Source organism: Anarhichas minor, unplaced genomic scaffold (assembly GCF_050575085.1).
Source record: "Anarhichas minor isolate MPS153535 unplaced genomic scaffold, ASM5057508v1 ptg000073l, whole genome shotgun sequence".
Classification (NCBI taxonomy): domain Eukaryota; kingdom Metazoa; phylum Chordata; class Actinopteri; order Perciformes; family Anarhichadidae; genus Anarhichas; species Anarhichas minor.
In genome coordinates, this window is record NW_027466519.1 from 9,100,001 (window position 1) to 9,118,074 (window position 18,074).

Consider the following 18,074-nt stretch of genomic DNA (forward strand, 5'->3'; position numbering starts at 1 on the left):
TGAAGTCTTATACAGACTCAAAACAAAAGTTTATGGATGCAACTGCCAAGGAAATCAACAAGCTATACCCGCTTTGCACAGCACACGCATCGCCACGGCTAAAGTAAAGCTGAACACACTGGCCTCTCTCTCTCTCTCTCTAACCCGACACACACTCGAACCTGACACACCCACATTTGTGTATCGCTGTACAAGATTTAGCTTATGCACCACAGGTCTATCCCAGGTCTACTGAGTCTGGAAAGCACTCGGTTAGACTGGCAACCACCGAGTCATAAAAGCGAGGCTTCTTTATTCCCCCCCCCGCCTTCTGTCAGCTCCACATCTTTAAAAAGGCTGAGAGATGATGAGACACACTGTTCAGCCTTCTTCATTGATATCCCACCAGCTGTCTGAACATCGGAGGTTTGTTGGATGTGGAGGCTCCATACAGATCACGGATCAACCGTGGTCCGTTACACCACGAACAGACAGTAACGTCACAGCCTCCCACGCACATAACCCACAAAAGCAACATTTAAGACTTAAGACATTTAATATTCTTGATCAGAGACTTGTTATATTGTTTTTCATTCCCAGGCATGTTGCTCAGAGTAATCACAGTGACCAGCTCGACTGCCGACAGTACGGAGTATACTCTGTTAGGGTTTACACCAGCGTACTGCAGGCCCGGCTTAACATTAGCAAGTGTCCGGCCGAGAGAGAGGGCGAGAGAAAGAGCGTGTGTGACAATGAGTATGACTCAGCAGTAACATTATAGCTGTGAGTGAACGTAGCAGTGCAGTGTGTTTATTTGTCAGTGAATAAATGCTAATACTCCTGAAGACCAACGTTAACTTCCGTGTCTTACTTGTCACCTGCAGCTGATTCAAATTAAGGAGGTTTGCCTCGACGTTAGCAACAACTCCGAATCAGGTTAATTTCAGGTGGGCTGACCTTTAGGGAAGACCAGCTATTCTCCTGTTAAGAATTTTGCCTAACTTTTTAAAATTTGATTTTAATATTACTTTAACCATTAAACTGCTAGCATTAATCTGTGAAATTTCCTATTGAAGGTTGGCAGTTGAACAGTATATTATTAACTTCCCTCGATCACGCACAAAAAACAGTCCAGAGCCTTGCTGTCAATTACAGTTCTTGGAAAGAAGAATAAAAGAATAATACCCATTTATTACTTGTTTAAATGTTCTGTTTTTGTTGGACTTACGTATTGACTTGGGGGATTTGAGGACGATGTAACAACAGTAGAGCATCAGCAGGCCTGTGAAGATGAGGATAAGGACCCCCAAAGTGAAACCAGCCTATCGGGACAAAGACACCACTGACTGTTCATATTTCAGCATTTGTACTGTAAGGCAAAGTTAATGAGCATACGTACTGCAAATCAGTAATTCAAGAATAACTGAGGTCAATACAGAGCTCGTCCTTTAAGTGGCTTCGAATGAGCAAAGCACTCGAAGAGTGTGGAATGAAGCAAATCACCTGCTTTATACCCCAAGGTATGCTGAGTATGGATGTGCCCATCATTGTGTTCCATATAGCAAATCTGTGAGGAGAGAAAAGCAAAGTATTAATCACAGCAGTTAAAGACATTCACAAGTACGAAGACAACATTTAGCACAGGTTGATTTCCTGACCAATTACACTGCAGACCGTTTCACTGACAGGGCTTACATGGTGATGATACTGGGGTTTTTAGAGGAGGGGTCACTGCCTGTCACCTTGAAAGCTGTCCCCAGTGGGCTGTAGATGTAGAGCTCTTCCGGCCCAGGGATCACATGGTTTGGTGGACTCTGAGGAAAAAAACAGCCAGATACTAAAGATGAAGTCCTCACAGGGACCGCAACATGAGCCTTTTTGAAAAATTAGCTCATCAAACAGAAGAGCTGTTGTTTACTGTTGAACGCTTGCTAACACAACCACTTATCTATTTGACCGCATTCCTTTCAAGGTACAGGGCACTAATGCTCATTGTTTTTGTTTGATAAATGAAAGAGGAGGTTGAAAATGTTGGTAAATAATCTGTAAACACTGGTGAAGATGGTGCCATGTCCGACAATTGAATGTGTTGTCAAATGCATGTGCACCACCACTGGTCAAGTTTCCTATGCTTTAACATCTATTGACATTAGTTGCTCTGTAAATAAAACCAACACATTAAAAGCATCCTTACTGTTGCCCCAGCAATGTTGTCCACCATTTTGAGAGATATTACTGTAGCTATGTTCTAAATGACATACAGTCAGGGCCATAAGTATTTGGACTGTGACACAATTTTTCTAATTTTGCCTCTTTACACAACCCCAATGGATTTGAAACTAATCAGTCAATATGTGGATGAAGTGTAGACTTTCAGCTTTAATTCAATGGATAAAACAAAATAATCACAATAACCGTTTAGGAATTACAGCCATTTCTACACAGGCTCAAAAGTAATTGGACAATCTGACATAATTGTGAATATAATCATTATTTTTAATACTTGGAGGAAAATCATTTGCAGTCAATGATTGCCTGAAGTCTGGCACAATAAACATCACCAAACACTGAGTTTCCTCCCTTGAGATGCTATGACAGACCTTTTACTGCAGCCTCCTTCAGCTGCTGCTTGTTTGTGGGTCTTTCTGCCATTAGTTTTATCTTCAGTAAGTGAAAAGAATGCTCGCTTGGGGTGAGATCACTGACTTGGCCAGTGAAGAATATTCCATTCCTTTGCCTTGAGAAGCTCTTGGGTTGTGTTCACAGTATGTTTTAGGTCGTTATCCATCTGCACTGTGAGGCGTCATCCAATCAGTTTTATAGCATTAGGCTGAATCTGAGCAGATAGTTTAGCCTTAAACACCTCAGAACTCATCCTGCTGCTTCTATTAGCTGTGACATCAATGGACACCAGCGACCCAGATCCATTGCCGGCCATACATGCCCATGTCATACTGCCTCCACCATGTTAGACAGATGATGTTCCTTTCCTTCTCCACACTTTTCTCTTCCATCATTCTGGTACAAGTTATTCTTCGTTTCATCTGTCCAAATAATCTGGTTCCCAAACTAGTCAGTCTTTTTCAGATGTTTTCTGGCAAAGTCTAATCAGACCTTCCTGTTCTTCAGTGTTACCAGAGGTTTGCACCTTGTTGTAAACCCTCTGTATTTAGATTCATGAAGGCATCTCTTGATTGTAGACTTTAACAATGGCACGCCTACCTCCTCCAGAGTGTTCTTGACTTCGGTAGATGTTATGACGGTACACCAATTTTAACCTAATAATGGCCTCCTTCACTTGCATTGAAACCTTTTTGGTCCGTATGCTGAGAGTTCCAAGGACCAACTACCAATATAACAATTTGAATCCTATTATCTGCATCATTTTTCATGAAATAGTGACAGAACAGGACACATCTGGCCAGTGTCAGACAATTGTCCAATTACTTTTGAGCCTCTGAAAATGTGGGTGGCTGTGTAAAAGTGGCTGTAATTCCTAAACTGTTATTGTGATTTTTTTGTTTTATCCATTGAATTAAAGCTGAAAGTCTAAACTTCAACCACATATTGACTGATTCATTTCAAATCCAGTGTGTGAAGAGGGAAAATTAGAAAAATTGTGTCATAGTCCAAATACTTATGGCCCTGACTGTACCTTTACTTCATACTTTTAGTACATACTACAGCTGCCCTTACAAAGTACATACTGTTGCATGCAGTATGCTTTCAATTGGGACATAGTACTTCCTCTTAACATGGCACCTTGAACTTTGATCCTCTTCCCCATATGTCTGCAGCAAAAAGGATTGTTTGTCAGAATAACCAGAAAAGCATGCTGGCTAGCACACTGCAAAATGCAACTGGATATGCAGCATTAGATATACTATGTATTGGGACATACTAAATCGTATGATAGTATGGGTACTGGAACGGTACACAGTGAGCATGGACAATAGGCCTTTTTTACTGAATACATTTTGACATGTCACAGGATGAAAAGCACAGGTACAAATAATAAAATGTGTACTGGGCTGCTTTAGTTTTAAGCAAGCAAGATGACACAGAATGAAGTCAAGTCTATCAGCGCTCGTTCTTACCTCTGCAAAAGCAGTGAAAACCGGAGCACCATTAACTCAGAGAGAGAGAGAGATGAAGGTTGAAGCTGCTAGTCTTTAGGTGACCTTAGAGGCCTTGCAGCCAGAGGAGATAAAACCAGCTATAGCAGTGGCTGAAACCATTGCATTTGGTTTATTAGGGAAAGAACAACGGTCATACAACAGCAGATCGCCTGTTCAGACGTAAAACCAATATGATTGCTACGTCACCAATCGTGATATTTACAGTGAAATCATGTTATTTTGTTCATTGACGATTGCCCTAGTCTAATTAGACTACAGCTTTTCTGCACAGTGGCTTTACCAACTCTCCTTTAGCCAACAATATCTTTACCAACACAACAGACCTCTCCAGGTGCCTCGACTACAGCCAGCTCGTTACCAGGTAGCCAGGTTTAACAAATGAGTCAGTACGTGTGGCTTTTGCTGTAGATCTGTCAACAGTGCCCACAAGAGTGTGTGCTTATTGACTGCTACAGAGGAGATGGCACACGGTTTGGTGGGATTCTTTCTGATGGAAATTTAAGATCTCTCTGATAAACAGGTCTTCGATTAAAGCTGGCAAACAGAGTGCATCTCCATCTGAGCTACTAAAGACTGGGTTGTGGATTACTGGCAACATTTCTTGATGTGTGCATTGTCGTGAAGTAACGGTGTGTAGCATTTAGGGAGATGTATTGGCAGGTATAGAATATGATATTAATAAGTATGTTTTCTTTAGTGTATAAAGAGCCGGCCATCATGTTTCTACAGTAGCCCAGAACGTATAAACCAAAACACTGAAGACAGGGCCATCTGCGTTTCCACTTTTTCGTGTCGGACACCATAGATCTCTTACACACTTGGCACACAGGAGAAGTTTTAAGTGATTGCAATCTGCAACCTCACTGCTACATGACACCAAATGCTACACACTGCACCTTATCTGTACAGTGCATCCGGAAAGTATTCACAGCGCTTCACTTTTTCCACATTTTGTTATGTTACAGCCTTATTCCAAAATGGATTAAATTCATTATTTTCCTCAACAGTCTACACACAACAACCCATAATGACAAAGTGAAAACTGTTTTTTGCAAATTCTTGCAAATCTATTAAAAATAAAAGAACGAAAACATAACATGTACATAAGTATTCACAGCCTTTGCTCAATACTTTGTAGAAGCACCTTTGGCAGCAATTACAGCCTCAAGTCTTCTTGGGTATGATTCCACAAGCTTGGCACACCTATTTCTGGGCAGTTTCTCCCATTCTTCTTTGCAGAACCTCTCAAGTTCCATCAGGTTGGATGGGGAGCGTCGGTGCACAGCCATTTTCAGATCTCTCCAGAGATGTTCAATCGGGTTCAAGTCAGGGCTCTGGCTGGGCCACTCAAGGACATTCACAGAGTTGTTCCGAAGCCACTCCTTTGTTATCTTGGCTGTGTGCTTCGGGTCGTTGTCCTGTTGGAAGATGAACCGTCGCCCCAGTCTGAGGTCCAGAGCACTCTGGAGCATGTTTTCATCGAGGATGTCTCTGTACATTGCTGCATTCATCTTTCCCTCAATCCTGACGAGTCTCCCAGTTCCTCCCGCTGAAAAACATCCCCACAGCATGATGCTGCCACCACCATGCTTCACTGTAGGGATGGTATTGGCCAGGTGATGAGCAGTGCCTGGTTTCCTCCAGACATGACGCTTGGCATTCAGGCCAAAGAGTTCAATCTTTGTTTCATCAGACCAGAGAATTTTGTTTCTCATGGTCTGAGAGTCCTTCAGGTGCCTTTTTGCAAACTCCAGGCGGGCTGTCATGTGCTTTTTACTGAGGAGTGGCTTCCGTCTGGCCACTCTACCAAACAGGCCTGATTTGTGGAGTGCTGCAGAGATGGTTGTCCTTCTGGAAGGTTCTCCTCTCTTCATAGAACAACACTGGAGCTCTGTCAGAGTGACCATCGGGTTCCTGGTCACCTCCCTGACTAAGGCCCTTCTCCCCCGATCGCTCAGTCTGGCTGGGCGGCCAACTCTAGGAAGAGTCCTGGTGGTTCCAAACTTCTTCCATTTCCGGATGATGGAGGCCACTGTGCTCATTGAGACTTTCAATGCTGCAGAAATTTTTCTGTACCCTTCGCCAGATCTGTGCCTCGATACAATTCTGTCTCGGAGGTCTACAGATAATTCCTTGGACTTCATGGCTTGGTTTATGCTCTGATATGCACTGTCAACTGTGGTACCTTATATAGACAGGTGTGTGCCTTTCTAAATCATGTCCAATCAACTGAATTTAGCACAGGTGGACTCCAATCAAGTTGTAGAAACATCTCAAGGATGATCAGTGGAAACAGGATGCACCTGAGCTAAATTTTGAGTGTCATGGCAAAGGCTGTGAATACTTATGTACATGTTATGTTTTCGTTCTTTATTTTTAATAGATTTGCAAAAAACAGTTTTCACTTTGTCATTATGGGTTGTTGTGTACAGAATGTTGAGGAAAATAATGAATTTAATCCATTTTGGAATAAGGCTGTAACATAACAAAATGTGGAAAAAGTGAAGCGCTGTGAATACTTTCCGGATGCACTGTATATGACAGGCTGTTGTCACATAGAAACTGAAAATAGTAGGTTTTGCTTCCAGTTGATCCTCATAAAATCATATCATTGTTAATGGGAGAGCCAATGACCGTGATGAACGGCCTTTCCCACATGGTTTTATATAGTTTGGTCGGAGCTAACATCTTTTCAGCTAACTATTGTGCTTGCCTTCCCCGGGGAACTAAATAGATGCATGATTGGTTACATCCATGTTGTCGCTCCCCCATATCAAGAAAAAAATCCACATGAAGTTGAACCTCTCTCAACTCCTCCTACTCTCCTCCTCGGAGACTTGACAGTCTTTAATCGCAGGAGGAGATGTCAGAATACTATTTGGATTATATTCACAATAAATGGCAGCGTGTTGCACCGCTATTGTGTGAACAGGGGATGATTTTTTGCAAGCAAATGCGGTGATTAAAAACAAACAAATATGCCTGAACATGCTTATGGACCAGATTTGAACTGTCGAGGAGTTTTGATGACTTCTCTTTATAAGGATGCCAGAACAAAGCTGGATTTCACCATTGTTGTGCGTTGTGTGACTGTTTGGTTGCAGTTGTGGCTCTGTACTACATTTGAGATAAATAATGTGTGATGTACATGGTATACATAGAACATAGCAGAACGAAAATGTGGTTAATCCCAAAATAATAAACATACAGTGACTGCAATAAAGGCCAGAACATGGTGTGTGTCTAGGTCATTTAGACCATTGCTACCATGTGTCGTGTGTGAGTAAGGTACCCTTAGAGCATTAGTGCAACGGTCATGATAATCCGTACATAGCTGTGATAACTAACTAGGTCGTGATTGGACCTACCAGCAGTCTGTCAGAAGAGGCTGTCAGTCTGCTGTAGTAATGGACTCTGCTGTTGAGGATGGCAGCCTCAGCAGAGACCCTCTCCTGCGGGTCATCACCTACGATATTCCTGGGCTCAACGTGGAAAGGCCTAGAAGAAGCAGAAAAAAAAGTCATGTCATTTTTAACAGTATCCAACCTATGACACAATTTTCATAATCCATTAAATATTTAAAGGATATCGTGCTCATTTCCACATTCGTACTTGTATTTGGGTTTATACTATAACATGTTAAAATGCTTTGATGTTCAAAGAACTCTCATACGGTCTTGTCTGAATATACCTGCATTCACCCATTTTAGCAAGTTTTAAGAGAATTGCATTGCTAAGCAACAGCTGGGGTCCATGTTTACTTCCTGTTCCTATGTCGATCACATACACATGCATTGAAATACATTGAGACACATTGAGATGTAAAAAAAATGAACCAAATGTATTAAGATCTTAAACTGAATATCTTAGTGATGCGCATTTTCACTTTTTTCTGACATGTTATAGGTCAGGGGTCGGCAACCCGTGGCTCCGGAGCAGCATGCGGCTCTTCAGCCCCTCTGTTGCGGCTCCCTGAGTCTACATCCACACTACTATGTTTTCCTTTTAAAACGGAGTTTTAACAAACAAAACGATCTCCATCCACACAGCGTTTCGGCATTGTTTTCGAAATGATCTCCGTCCAGACTAAAACGCCTGAAAACAAATATCACGTGACTATTCACATACACTGGGCATGCGTGTGGGTGCCGATGTAAACAGAAAGTAGATTGTTGTATTTTTTTTTAAACTAAGCAACCAAAGTAATAAAGTAGTCTTTAATAATGAAAGGTCGTATTTGATACTTAAGATCTTCCTCTATGAACTCAAACAGACAAATTTCCTGTAAAGTTCTAGAAGTTTTATTTTTCAGACTTAGTTACAACACTGCGGGTCTTGCTCCATCTCTCTCTCATACATCAAATTTACTTTAATATTAACACTTACACATAAAACTTTACTAGATTATGGGTCCATAAATGTGTTTAATTGTTTCTGTTCTCACTCGTAGCTCTGCTGGTGGCCGAAGTCTCCGTCGTACTGGAGAGCAATTAATGTTTTAATGTCAACAGGGGGTCCGTGAACTTTGGGGGTCCGCGGAGGTACTGCAGGGGGTCCGCAAAATCTTTGGTTGATTAGACAATTTAAAAAAAAGAATATATATATATTTTTTTTTCTAAACATGAATCTCTACATTATTTGAATAGTTCTGTATTGTATGCAAGATAACAGGTATGTTTATGCATGGCAGTGGCACTAATAGGCCATCACTCATTTTCGTTTCCACATTTATGTTTAAAATAAAAACGTCAGTTTGAATAGCTTGTATGCATGATTATCATGCAATTGACAGACAATGTTGATATTGGCATTGGTATCAGCTGACAAGGTATGTTTATAAATGGCAGTGGCACGGCCACCCTACTCACTGTACCTTGCACATGTTTAAAATAAAAACATGAATATGTGAACCTGTGTATTATTTGAAAAGCTTAGTATTGAATGCACAATAAAGAGGTATGTTTATACATGGCACTAGGCCCAGTTCAATATAAAACAGTTATACAATATATATATATATATATATAATATATATATATATATATATAATATATATATATATAATATATATATATATATATATATATATATATATATATATATATATATATATATATATATATATATATATATATATAGATAGATAGTCGGGGGTCCCTGCTCCATCTCTATCAGTTTGGGGGTCCTTGGCCTGAAAAACATTGAAGACCCCTGCTTTATAGTATACGTGTGTAGACTTCACAATAATTGTGCAGAACAAAATAAGCATGAATAAGGAAAGTCCTCCGTTTTGTGTCCATCACCCTCCCTAAAGCCGCTAACCGTGGCTATAGACGGCCGATCCGTAGGTCTGATAACCCCGCTGGACACCCCGCTCATTAATTGCTCCATTAACAGCTGCTTCCTCCGCAGAAATGCAGACTTTAACTGAACAACAGCTGCTAGTAAAGACAACAAGGTCAGCAACGCCTGTAGTCAGTTGTCCATGTTAAATTAACCTGGTAGTCGATCGGTATTCAATGTTGTTTGTGATCTTCCGGGAAAGGGTCACGTGATAGGGGCGTGACGAATCAGGGAAGGACACGTCGTGACTGCTGAGAACCAATCAAGTAGCGAACGCGGGTGTGGGCGTCATCATTTCCAAACGTATGCGTTTACGAGCGTCCACACAAATGAGGCAACCCCAGAGTTTTCAAACTCCTCCGTTTTCGATGCTCGAAAACGCCGGCGTAATGTGGACGCTCAGTGTAAACGTAGCAAAACATGCGTTTTCAAATGGAAACGGAGTAGTGTGGACATGGCCTATTTTTTGCACAGTGGACAATCTTTCAAAGGGAACACCTCTTATCTTGGTGTTTTGAGGTGATACTGTGGGTACAGTACATCCCAAGCCTCTTATTTGCATCCCCGTTTCCCTCACTTGTGTCCTTTCCTTGCGTCTTAGTCCCTCCCACTAGGGATGCATGGAGAGACGCAAGGAAACCATGAGAGGAGAGAGGAAACGAATAAATGTTTTTTATGAGACATGAGATGTCCTTTCCTCAGTTGCGTCACGTGAAGCGACGTCTGTTTCTGATGACTGCGGCCGCTGATCACAGCTGGATCAGCTTTCAGTCGGCTTTAACAGCTGGAGAGACTTTTGAGAAGTTTGTGTCTGTTCAAATGATGATTGTACTTAATAGTAAAAACTAATAAAGACAGTAATCATCACTGTAGAGGTGTTTTCTCTCTGTAGCCTGTTACCTCTTTAACAAACTGTGTTCTGTTTATAAGCGCAGGACCGATTTCTACCGGCGGAATGTGTTTGTCTTATTTATGAATTATTTGCATCTGTACATTTTGAAATCGTGATTGTCAAGTCATTATTAATTAACCCAGAATATGATTATGGTTTCTCTTGAACACTGAAATTAATTTATTAGGCCCCATGTTTCAGGTTAAATGTAAATGATATAACTCATCAAACCCGACACTCAGGAATGATCAATGATGTAAAAAGTGTTTACTCTCTCAGCTCTCTCGGACTTTAATTGTATCCATAATAAAAGTTTTTGAGGGAAATATCAGACCATGAAAAGACCAATCTTTCTAATAAATGAAGAAAGTTGTTTGTGGTCCTTTTGTTGTTCAGACCTACAATGAACAGAACAACTTCCGGTTCAAGCGAGGAGCGAGGAAATGACAGTTAAGAGACTTGGGATGTACCTCTGTCACTGAACTGCTAGTTTGTCAACTAAAATGTGCGTCACATCCTATTACGTCGCTGTCAAGAGCCTTTCCCTGCATGTGGCTAATCATGATTTTCAGACCCCCGCCCTCTGTAAACTATCAATGGATGAATCCAAAAAAAGAAAAGTCACGGAGAAAAATAGAGTTTAATTCTGCGTGGACGTATTTATTTGCTTTCTCTGCTAACAATGCTGGCTTACCTGTATGCGGCGAGAAATTTGTAAACAACAAGAAATGTAATGTTGAAAGACACTTCCAGAACAAGCACACAGCATTTGCTGAAAAGTATCACGCTGGAGATGAGAGCAATTTGTCAACTGCTGAAGCAAACTGAGCAAGTTTTTTTCTCCTCTTCATAAGAGTTTGATATTGTTCTAACAGGTAAAATGGCAACAAAATGTCCAGAATTGTCTTTATTCTTGTTCTATAATTTCATAAATACAACCAACTATAGTTATAAATATATATAAAACTTTATAAGCTGTGATATCAAATAGCTTTTGCAGCTCCAGACAAATTATATTTGGTGAAGGTTGCCGACCCCTGTTATAGACAGACGATCAAAAAATGATGAAAGAAATAGAAATTCAAACAGTTAAATGCATCCCAAAATATCAATTGTACAGAACAGAGATAAAGACATTTGTTTTGAACCTTAAACATGTGTTGACTGAAGGAACTTGTACACACCAAAGAAAACATACACATGTATGTGAGTTACTGGAAGAGAGTGTTTGTAATGCATTATTTCTAGAAAGCTAGTCGGTCACTGTGAAATACCTAACTGGATTAAAATTCACACACACACACACACACACACACACACACACACACACACACACACACACACACACACACACACACACACACACACACACACACACACACACACACACACACACACACACACACACACACACACACACACACACACACACACACACACACACACACACACACACACACACACACACACACACACACACACACACACACACACACACACACACACACACACACACACACACACACACACACACACACACACACACACACACACACACACACACACACTTTATAATTTAATAATTTTTCATGAATACACTACATGTATTATAGGGCTGCAACTAACGATTATTTTAATAATCGATTAATCGGGCGATTAAAAAAAAATTAAAAAGCATTAATTTCCAACACTTTATTCAAAAACAGAACTGATCTTCAGAAAGTGCACAAACAGGTTGCTCCTTGAACATCCCTGAGCTGTTAAAGTAATAATTAACATTAATGTTTCAGAACAACGTTACGGGTGTACAACTGATTGCTCCCTCCAGGTGGGGACGGAGTGCCTACCTCAAGCGAAGGAGTTCAAGTATCTCGGGGTCTTGTTCACGAGTGAGGGTAAGAAGGAGCGGGAGATCGACAGGCGGATCGGTGCGGCTGCAGCAGTAAAGCAGGCGCTGCACCGGACCGTCTTGGTGAAGAGGGAGCTGAGCCGGAAGGCAAAGCTCTCAATTTACCACTCGGTCTACGTTCCTACCCTCACCTATGGTCACGAACTCTGGGTCGTGACCGAAAGGACAAGGTCGCGGCTACAAGCGGCCGAAATGAGCTTCCTCCGTAGGGTGGCCGGGCTCTGCCTTAGAGATAGGGTAAGGAGCTCGGTCATCAGGAGGGAGCTTGGAGTCGAGCCGCTACTCCTTCGCGTCGAAAGGAGTCAGCTGAGGTGGTTTGGGCATCTAATTAGGATGCCTCCTGGACGCCTCCCACTGGAGGTTTTCCAGGCACGTCCAACTGGGAAGAGACCCCGGGGAAGACCCAGAACACGCTGGAGGGATTACATCTCCCAGCTGGCCTGGGAACGCCTCGGGATCCCCCAGAATGAGCTGGAACATGTTGCCGTTGAGAGGGAAGTCTGGGTCAGCCTGCTTGGCCTGTTGCCACCGCGACCCGACCCCGGATAAGCGGAGGAAAATGGATGGATGGATGGATGGATGGATGGATGGTTACGGGTGTAATGTAATGGTACTACTTTATCGACATGCAGAGCGGAGTTATCAGGTGTGTGTGATGTCAGACGTGGGCGTGTACAGTCCGCAGTCCGCACTTGGAGTTGTATGAATCCAGTCAGTCAACAGTCTCGGTGTTATGCTAATGTTGAGCTAATAAAGTTAGCCAAAGATACTACGGTCTCCTAAACTTGTTTTACACAACACCACAACGGGTCTCTCCGATGGTCTTTCCTCTACCTTTTCCTTTTTTTTGTTATACTCAAACATCTCCGCGACTTATTGAGTGGCGCAATAATCACGCGACACAACGAATCGATAATGAAATTCGATAATGAAAAACTATTTTAATAATCGATTTTTATCGATTCGTTGTTGCAGCCCTAATGTATTATAATTATTTTTCCCATTATCTTATTTTCTCATTGCACAGCTACTGTCTTCCTCAGTTGCTCTGCTTCCAGTGCAGCTTGTTTTAAGTAGAGCTTTTATCCAATCAGATTTCACCTCTGTGTCTCTAGGTAAGAACAGAGGCCCGAGGCCTGCAAACTCACAAGTGAATCCCTTTGCAGTTTAAGTGAATGGGGACGATATTGTTGATTGTCATAGTCTTCAACCAATCAGATCTTTAGTTTGACATGTTGGGCGTATTCTTTGACATGTCAGAGCCTTCTAGCTGGCCTACAACTACGTGACATTTTGGGCGGTGACAATCCCAATATCTGCTGCCTGTGCCGAGCGGACATTTTCAGCCCTCAAACGCATTAAAACCTATTCAAGAAATACAACTGGGGAGGCTCGATTGTCTTCACTGGCGTCCATGAATGGAGAAGGACTTCTTACTGGAACTAAAACGCACGGATGTACTGAACAACCGTGAGATTAAACTCTTTATTTACAAAGAAAGGAGGACTTTGTCTTTAAATAGTGAACAGCAGCTCTGGTAAGTGAACTGCTTTTGTTTTTACATCTGCAGTAGCTTTAATATGCTTGTTTATATACTATTATTTGTACAACTTGTTTTTATGAAGATGGATTTTTGTTTGGTTTAATATGTGATCGGAACCATTGTTACGTCCAATGTTAAGTCCAATGTTGCTCTGGGGACACAATTAGTCGGTGCCTGTGTTGCCAACTTTCTCGCTAAATCTGGCGACTTTCCGAACCCTCTTGGCAACTTTATTGATTAAAAGCTACTAGCGACAAATCTAGCGACTTTTTCTGGTGTTTTGACTCTGACGTGAAAACACGTACGTTCTGCACTGTCGTGAACGAGCAGCGGGTGCTGCCGTGAGCCGCCCCAAAGCACTCACAGGCAGTCTTGCAGCAGTCCCAGCTGCAGTCAGAGAGGAGACACAATCTCGGCGTATTCATGTATCTGCACTCTGCAGTTCAGGGTAGAAAATTTACATATTTCTTTGGGGGCAATTTTTGCCCCCACTGACTGAAATCCAGGGGCATTTTCAAAAAATTGGGGGCACTTTTTGAAACTTGTGAAATAACATTTAACCTTTGTTCAAAATAATAAATGTACTTATTTAGGCTTACAATATATGAGCAATTGTCATCAAATGGCAATAATAAGACTATTAGGCAGTAGTCTACAGATTCAAAGTGTTTTCTTAGATTATTTTAACAAAAAACTAACATAAATCAGACAATCATATTCAATTTTATTCTTATTTCTTTGTGGTTATTTATTGTTATTATTAAATGTTTTAAACAACTATTAACAATTATTAATTAATTAATATTATACATATATACATACATACATACATATGTGTGTGTGTGTGTGAGCTTTAAAATGTAACATTCTGGTGTACTCTGAGAACTTTAAGCAAAACAAAAACTAACTTATTATTCAGTTATCAATCAGCAGTTCAGCTCTAGTTGAACAGCTGGCTTGTTAGCTTCTTTTTTTTTTTTTCAATCAATATTATTAACCTTTAATTAGACAAAATCCATTGAGACCGAGGACTCTTTTTCAAAAGTTTTAGTCATATAAAAACACAGATAGCAAGAGTAGAGAGAACCATCGCCTGTACAAAATAAAGTGATTAGTTTTCATTGAACCCTGTTACTGTATGGCTTAATATTAACTTCCACTGTTACTGTAAAGCTGTTAGAATTGTGGCCTATCGTCTATTTGCAATTAATATGCATTGGTGGAAAGAATGGGACATTTTGTACATTGTTCCACAACTGAAAAAATGTCCCATTCTTTCCACCGACAGTAAATGCACCAGTTGCATTCACACATCACATTAGTGTATAGCGGTCAAAACCCTTTGCCCTTCCGGAGTCAAACACCTGACAACCACGGCAATTTCAGGACCTATATACCTGAGCCCAGGACATGAATACAGCGCCACCCAATGTACACACAGAGAAATACAGTTGTATTTACAACACCATATTTGGCTCTAACATCTATTGAACAACATGAACCTGTGTGCAGTTGTATCTCACAGGAGAGACTTCTTTTTCCCATCATGCAAACACACGGGTGGTGCTGGTAAACACTGCATATTGATTGGTGTAGTGTTTCAGTGTAATCTACCTTTTAGTCTTGAAGTCCAGCGAGTCTGTGGAGTCTCGGTTCGAGTAGCACTCTCCAGTCTGCTCTGGGCTCAGCAGAGGCCTGTAGTCGTCCTCCATGATACCTTTGACTTTCAGCTAAAGCCTCTCAACGCTCATCACCTGACTGGGAGCAAATATGTTGTAAAATCGAATCAGTGTCTGTCACAGAGCAACCATAAAACAATATTTGTGAAGTGCGGATGTTAACTGCAGTCAAATGTAGTTGACATTATACAGCTCTGTGTTGTTTCTGATTTGTGAATGTGTTGTTCTACCTTCCAGGTAGCCACTGGTTCCCACTCACTCCAGAATTCTGTGAAAATGATCCTGTAGAGACTTGGAAACTGGGTAATCCAGAAGTGTGAATATTATGTCTACTGGATTATCTGTCACAGGCAAGTTTTAAATCTCTGGAAGCAGTCAAAACCAGATTTGACCATATTAAAACAAACAAATTTCCCCCTGGGGATGAATAAAGTATCTATCTATCTTAACCTGCTTGCTGACCCAGGATAAAAATGAGCTGCTGGGTCTGACCCGTTCCTCCTTGGAACATTACATGGCCCCAAGATTGCTGAAACTAATTCATTTAGAAATATGCACCATGCAAAATCAGCTGAAACTCGCCCTCAGAGGGGTGCCCACTTAGTTTTATATTTGATGCTTTGGCAACATTGCTTTTTTTTTACTTTTATGCAAACAAAGCCACATTAATTGATTGCTTGAGATGCGAGAGATGAACCAAAACATCCTTTGCCTTGCTATTCATTATTTGCCTGTTCATGGTGAGCAGCAGTAAGGCTTCACTAACACTAACCCAGAGACCATTTCTCTCCATCCCATGACTGGACTACAGTTAACTGTCATCTGTAGTATATTATTTAACAGGGCTCAACATTAACTTTTAAAAGTGGTTGCCAATATGGTTGTCATTTTTAGTCACAACACTATGCAGTTATACATCAGTTAATAAAGCAGTTTTGGGAGGCTACTTCCACCACGTCTCACACAGAAAACCATGACCTTTGAAACTCCAAACCATCTGTACTACTGTGGGAGATGGACATGGTTGGACAAATAGGGGTATAATTAGTTTTTGTCTATTTTATGTGGAGATTTGCTGGTATTGTAATTAAAGCTGGTCCATATGCTTGCTCAGGAAAAGCAATTCAGTGCCCGACCATGATTCAAAGTACTGACTCAGCACTATGCAAATGTCATGTATAAACCCGCAGCTGTAGTAACATGAGGTGGGGGGGTAGCAGCTGACTCGGCATACACATATTCACAAACACGATAAAGCTTGTCCTCTTCCCGTCACCAGCCACAGTCCCACAGTCAGCCGTACAGCTAGTGCCTCACTTCAGCAGTGACGTTAGATAACCTCACCTCACGCGCAGACGTCAAACCAGACGGCACGTGACCATACAGATAGATATTCTGTTGAATTCTTTGACTTAACGCTAGCATACTGTAAGAAACCAGCTGTTAGTGGTAGTGACAGAGATGTTAGAAGGTGGAACGTTAGTCTCACCGGACAGACACTTCCTGTCTGCTTTCTTCCCAATTTTAGTACCCAAAGTAGGTGAATGTTAGCCCCCACCCCCCCCCCCCCCCACCCACCCTACACACAGAGACACACAGAGACACACAGATACTTTAGCATAGTTAGGTTAACGTTATAGCAGAAGGTCAAATCCGTACCAAGGTCTGCAGTGAAGTGCTCCTTCTTATTGTCTTCAGCTCATCTCAGGTTTGCCGTGTCAGCGAATGTTACAACCAGCAAGTTGGTCTAACGTGGATTAAAAATTAAATAATAAATTAAATAAAACACACACAGCGGAGGGTGGTAAAGTAAGCTACTGTTCCAAAATAAGTTGTCGCAGTATGATAACTAACGTGTCCGCAGTCCGTATGAAGAGGTAGTGGAATGACAGAGGTTCTACTTCCAACTGATGAGGGACGAGCTGTGCTGTCTTCTCGTTATTACCGATGGGCTTCCTTTTCTTCTTCTTTCGCTCCTTCGTTTGGTGTTTCCTCTTCTTCTCGGGGTTTGCATAGAGCGTTAAACTGCACTACCGCCACCTGCTGAACTGAAGCGGAACGCGCGAGAGAGAAATCTCGTCATACAATAATGAATCTCACCGTTCCACAACTGAGATATGCGGCTTTCCTAAAAGGGAAAGCATTCCGTGTCACGATCAAAGAATTTAAGGATTCAAGGATCATTTATTGTCATTATGCAACACAAGGATGCACAACGAGATTCAGCTGTAGCCCATTTGTAACACAACAATCACATGACATACAAAATAAAAACTTTTAATTTGTATCAGAAGGAATGTAAAAAACAGCAACAAAAACAATTCTCTGGGCAGATCATATGGCCGACCTCTTTACATTAAAATTCAACAGGACGAAAACATTGTCCATCAACTTTGACTGTTTGAGCACCAAGCATATTTAGCTTTACAAATCTATGAAAAGCAACACGAGGTGCCTATTTATGCACTCTCTGTATAAATGGTATTGATATTGTGAGCAATGGATGCACAGACAGAGCTGAAAATGTCTCTACAATTCCAGGAAAAGAACACAAACTCTCATCTTACACAGCAGGCGTTGTTCCTTTAAG

The 18,074-nt window shown here is 41.4% G+C and overlaps 1 protein-coding gene across 4 annotated transcripts in view; it reads right to left on the reverse strand.

Annotated features, from left to right (window-relative positions):
* slc38a9 (solute carrier family 38 member 9) overlaps positions 1–17,477 on the reverse strand; it is a 31,174-nt gene extending 13,697 nt beyond the window's left edge. The window contains exons 1-8 of one of the 4 annotated variants that reach the window (XM_076079645.1): positions 17,339–17,477; positions 17,144–17,231; positions 15,715–15,783; positions 15,420–15,563; positions 7,487–7,616; positions 1,675–1,793; positions 1,483–1,546; positions 1,208–1,301 (exon numbers count right to left, since the gene is read on the reverse strand). In XM_076079645.1, the coding sequence (XP_075935760.1) occupies positions 1,208–1,301; positions 1,483–1,546; positions 1,675–1,793; positions 7,487–7,616; positions 15,420–15,517 (505 nt within the window). In that variant the 5' untranslated portion in view covers positions 15,518–15,563; positions 15,715–15,783; positions 17,144–17,231; positions 17,339–17,477. Of the gene's footprint in view, positions 1–1,207; positions 1,302–1,482; positions 1,547–1,674; positions 1,794–7,486; positions 7,617–15,419; positions 15,564–15,714 lie in introns of all 4 variants that reach the window. The other 3 variants (XM_076079646.1, XM_076079644.1, XM_076079643.1) reach the window with 3 other exon arrangements.
* Positions 17,478–18,074: the final 597 nt, after the last annotated feature.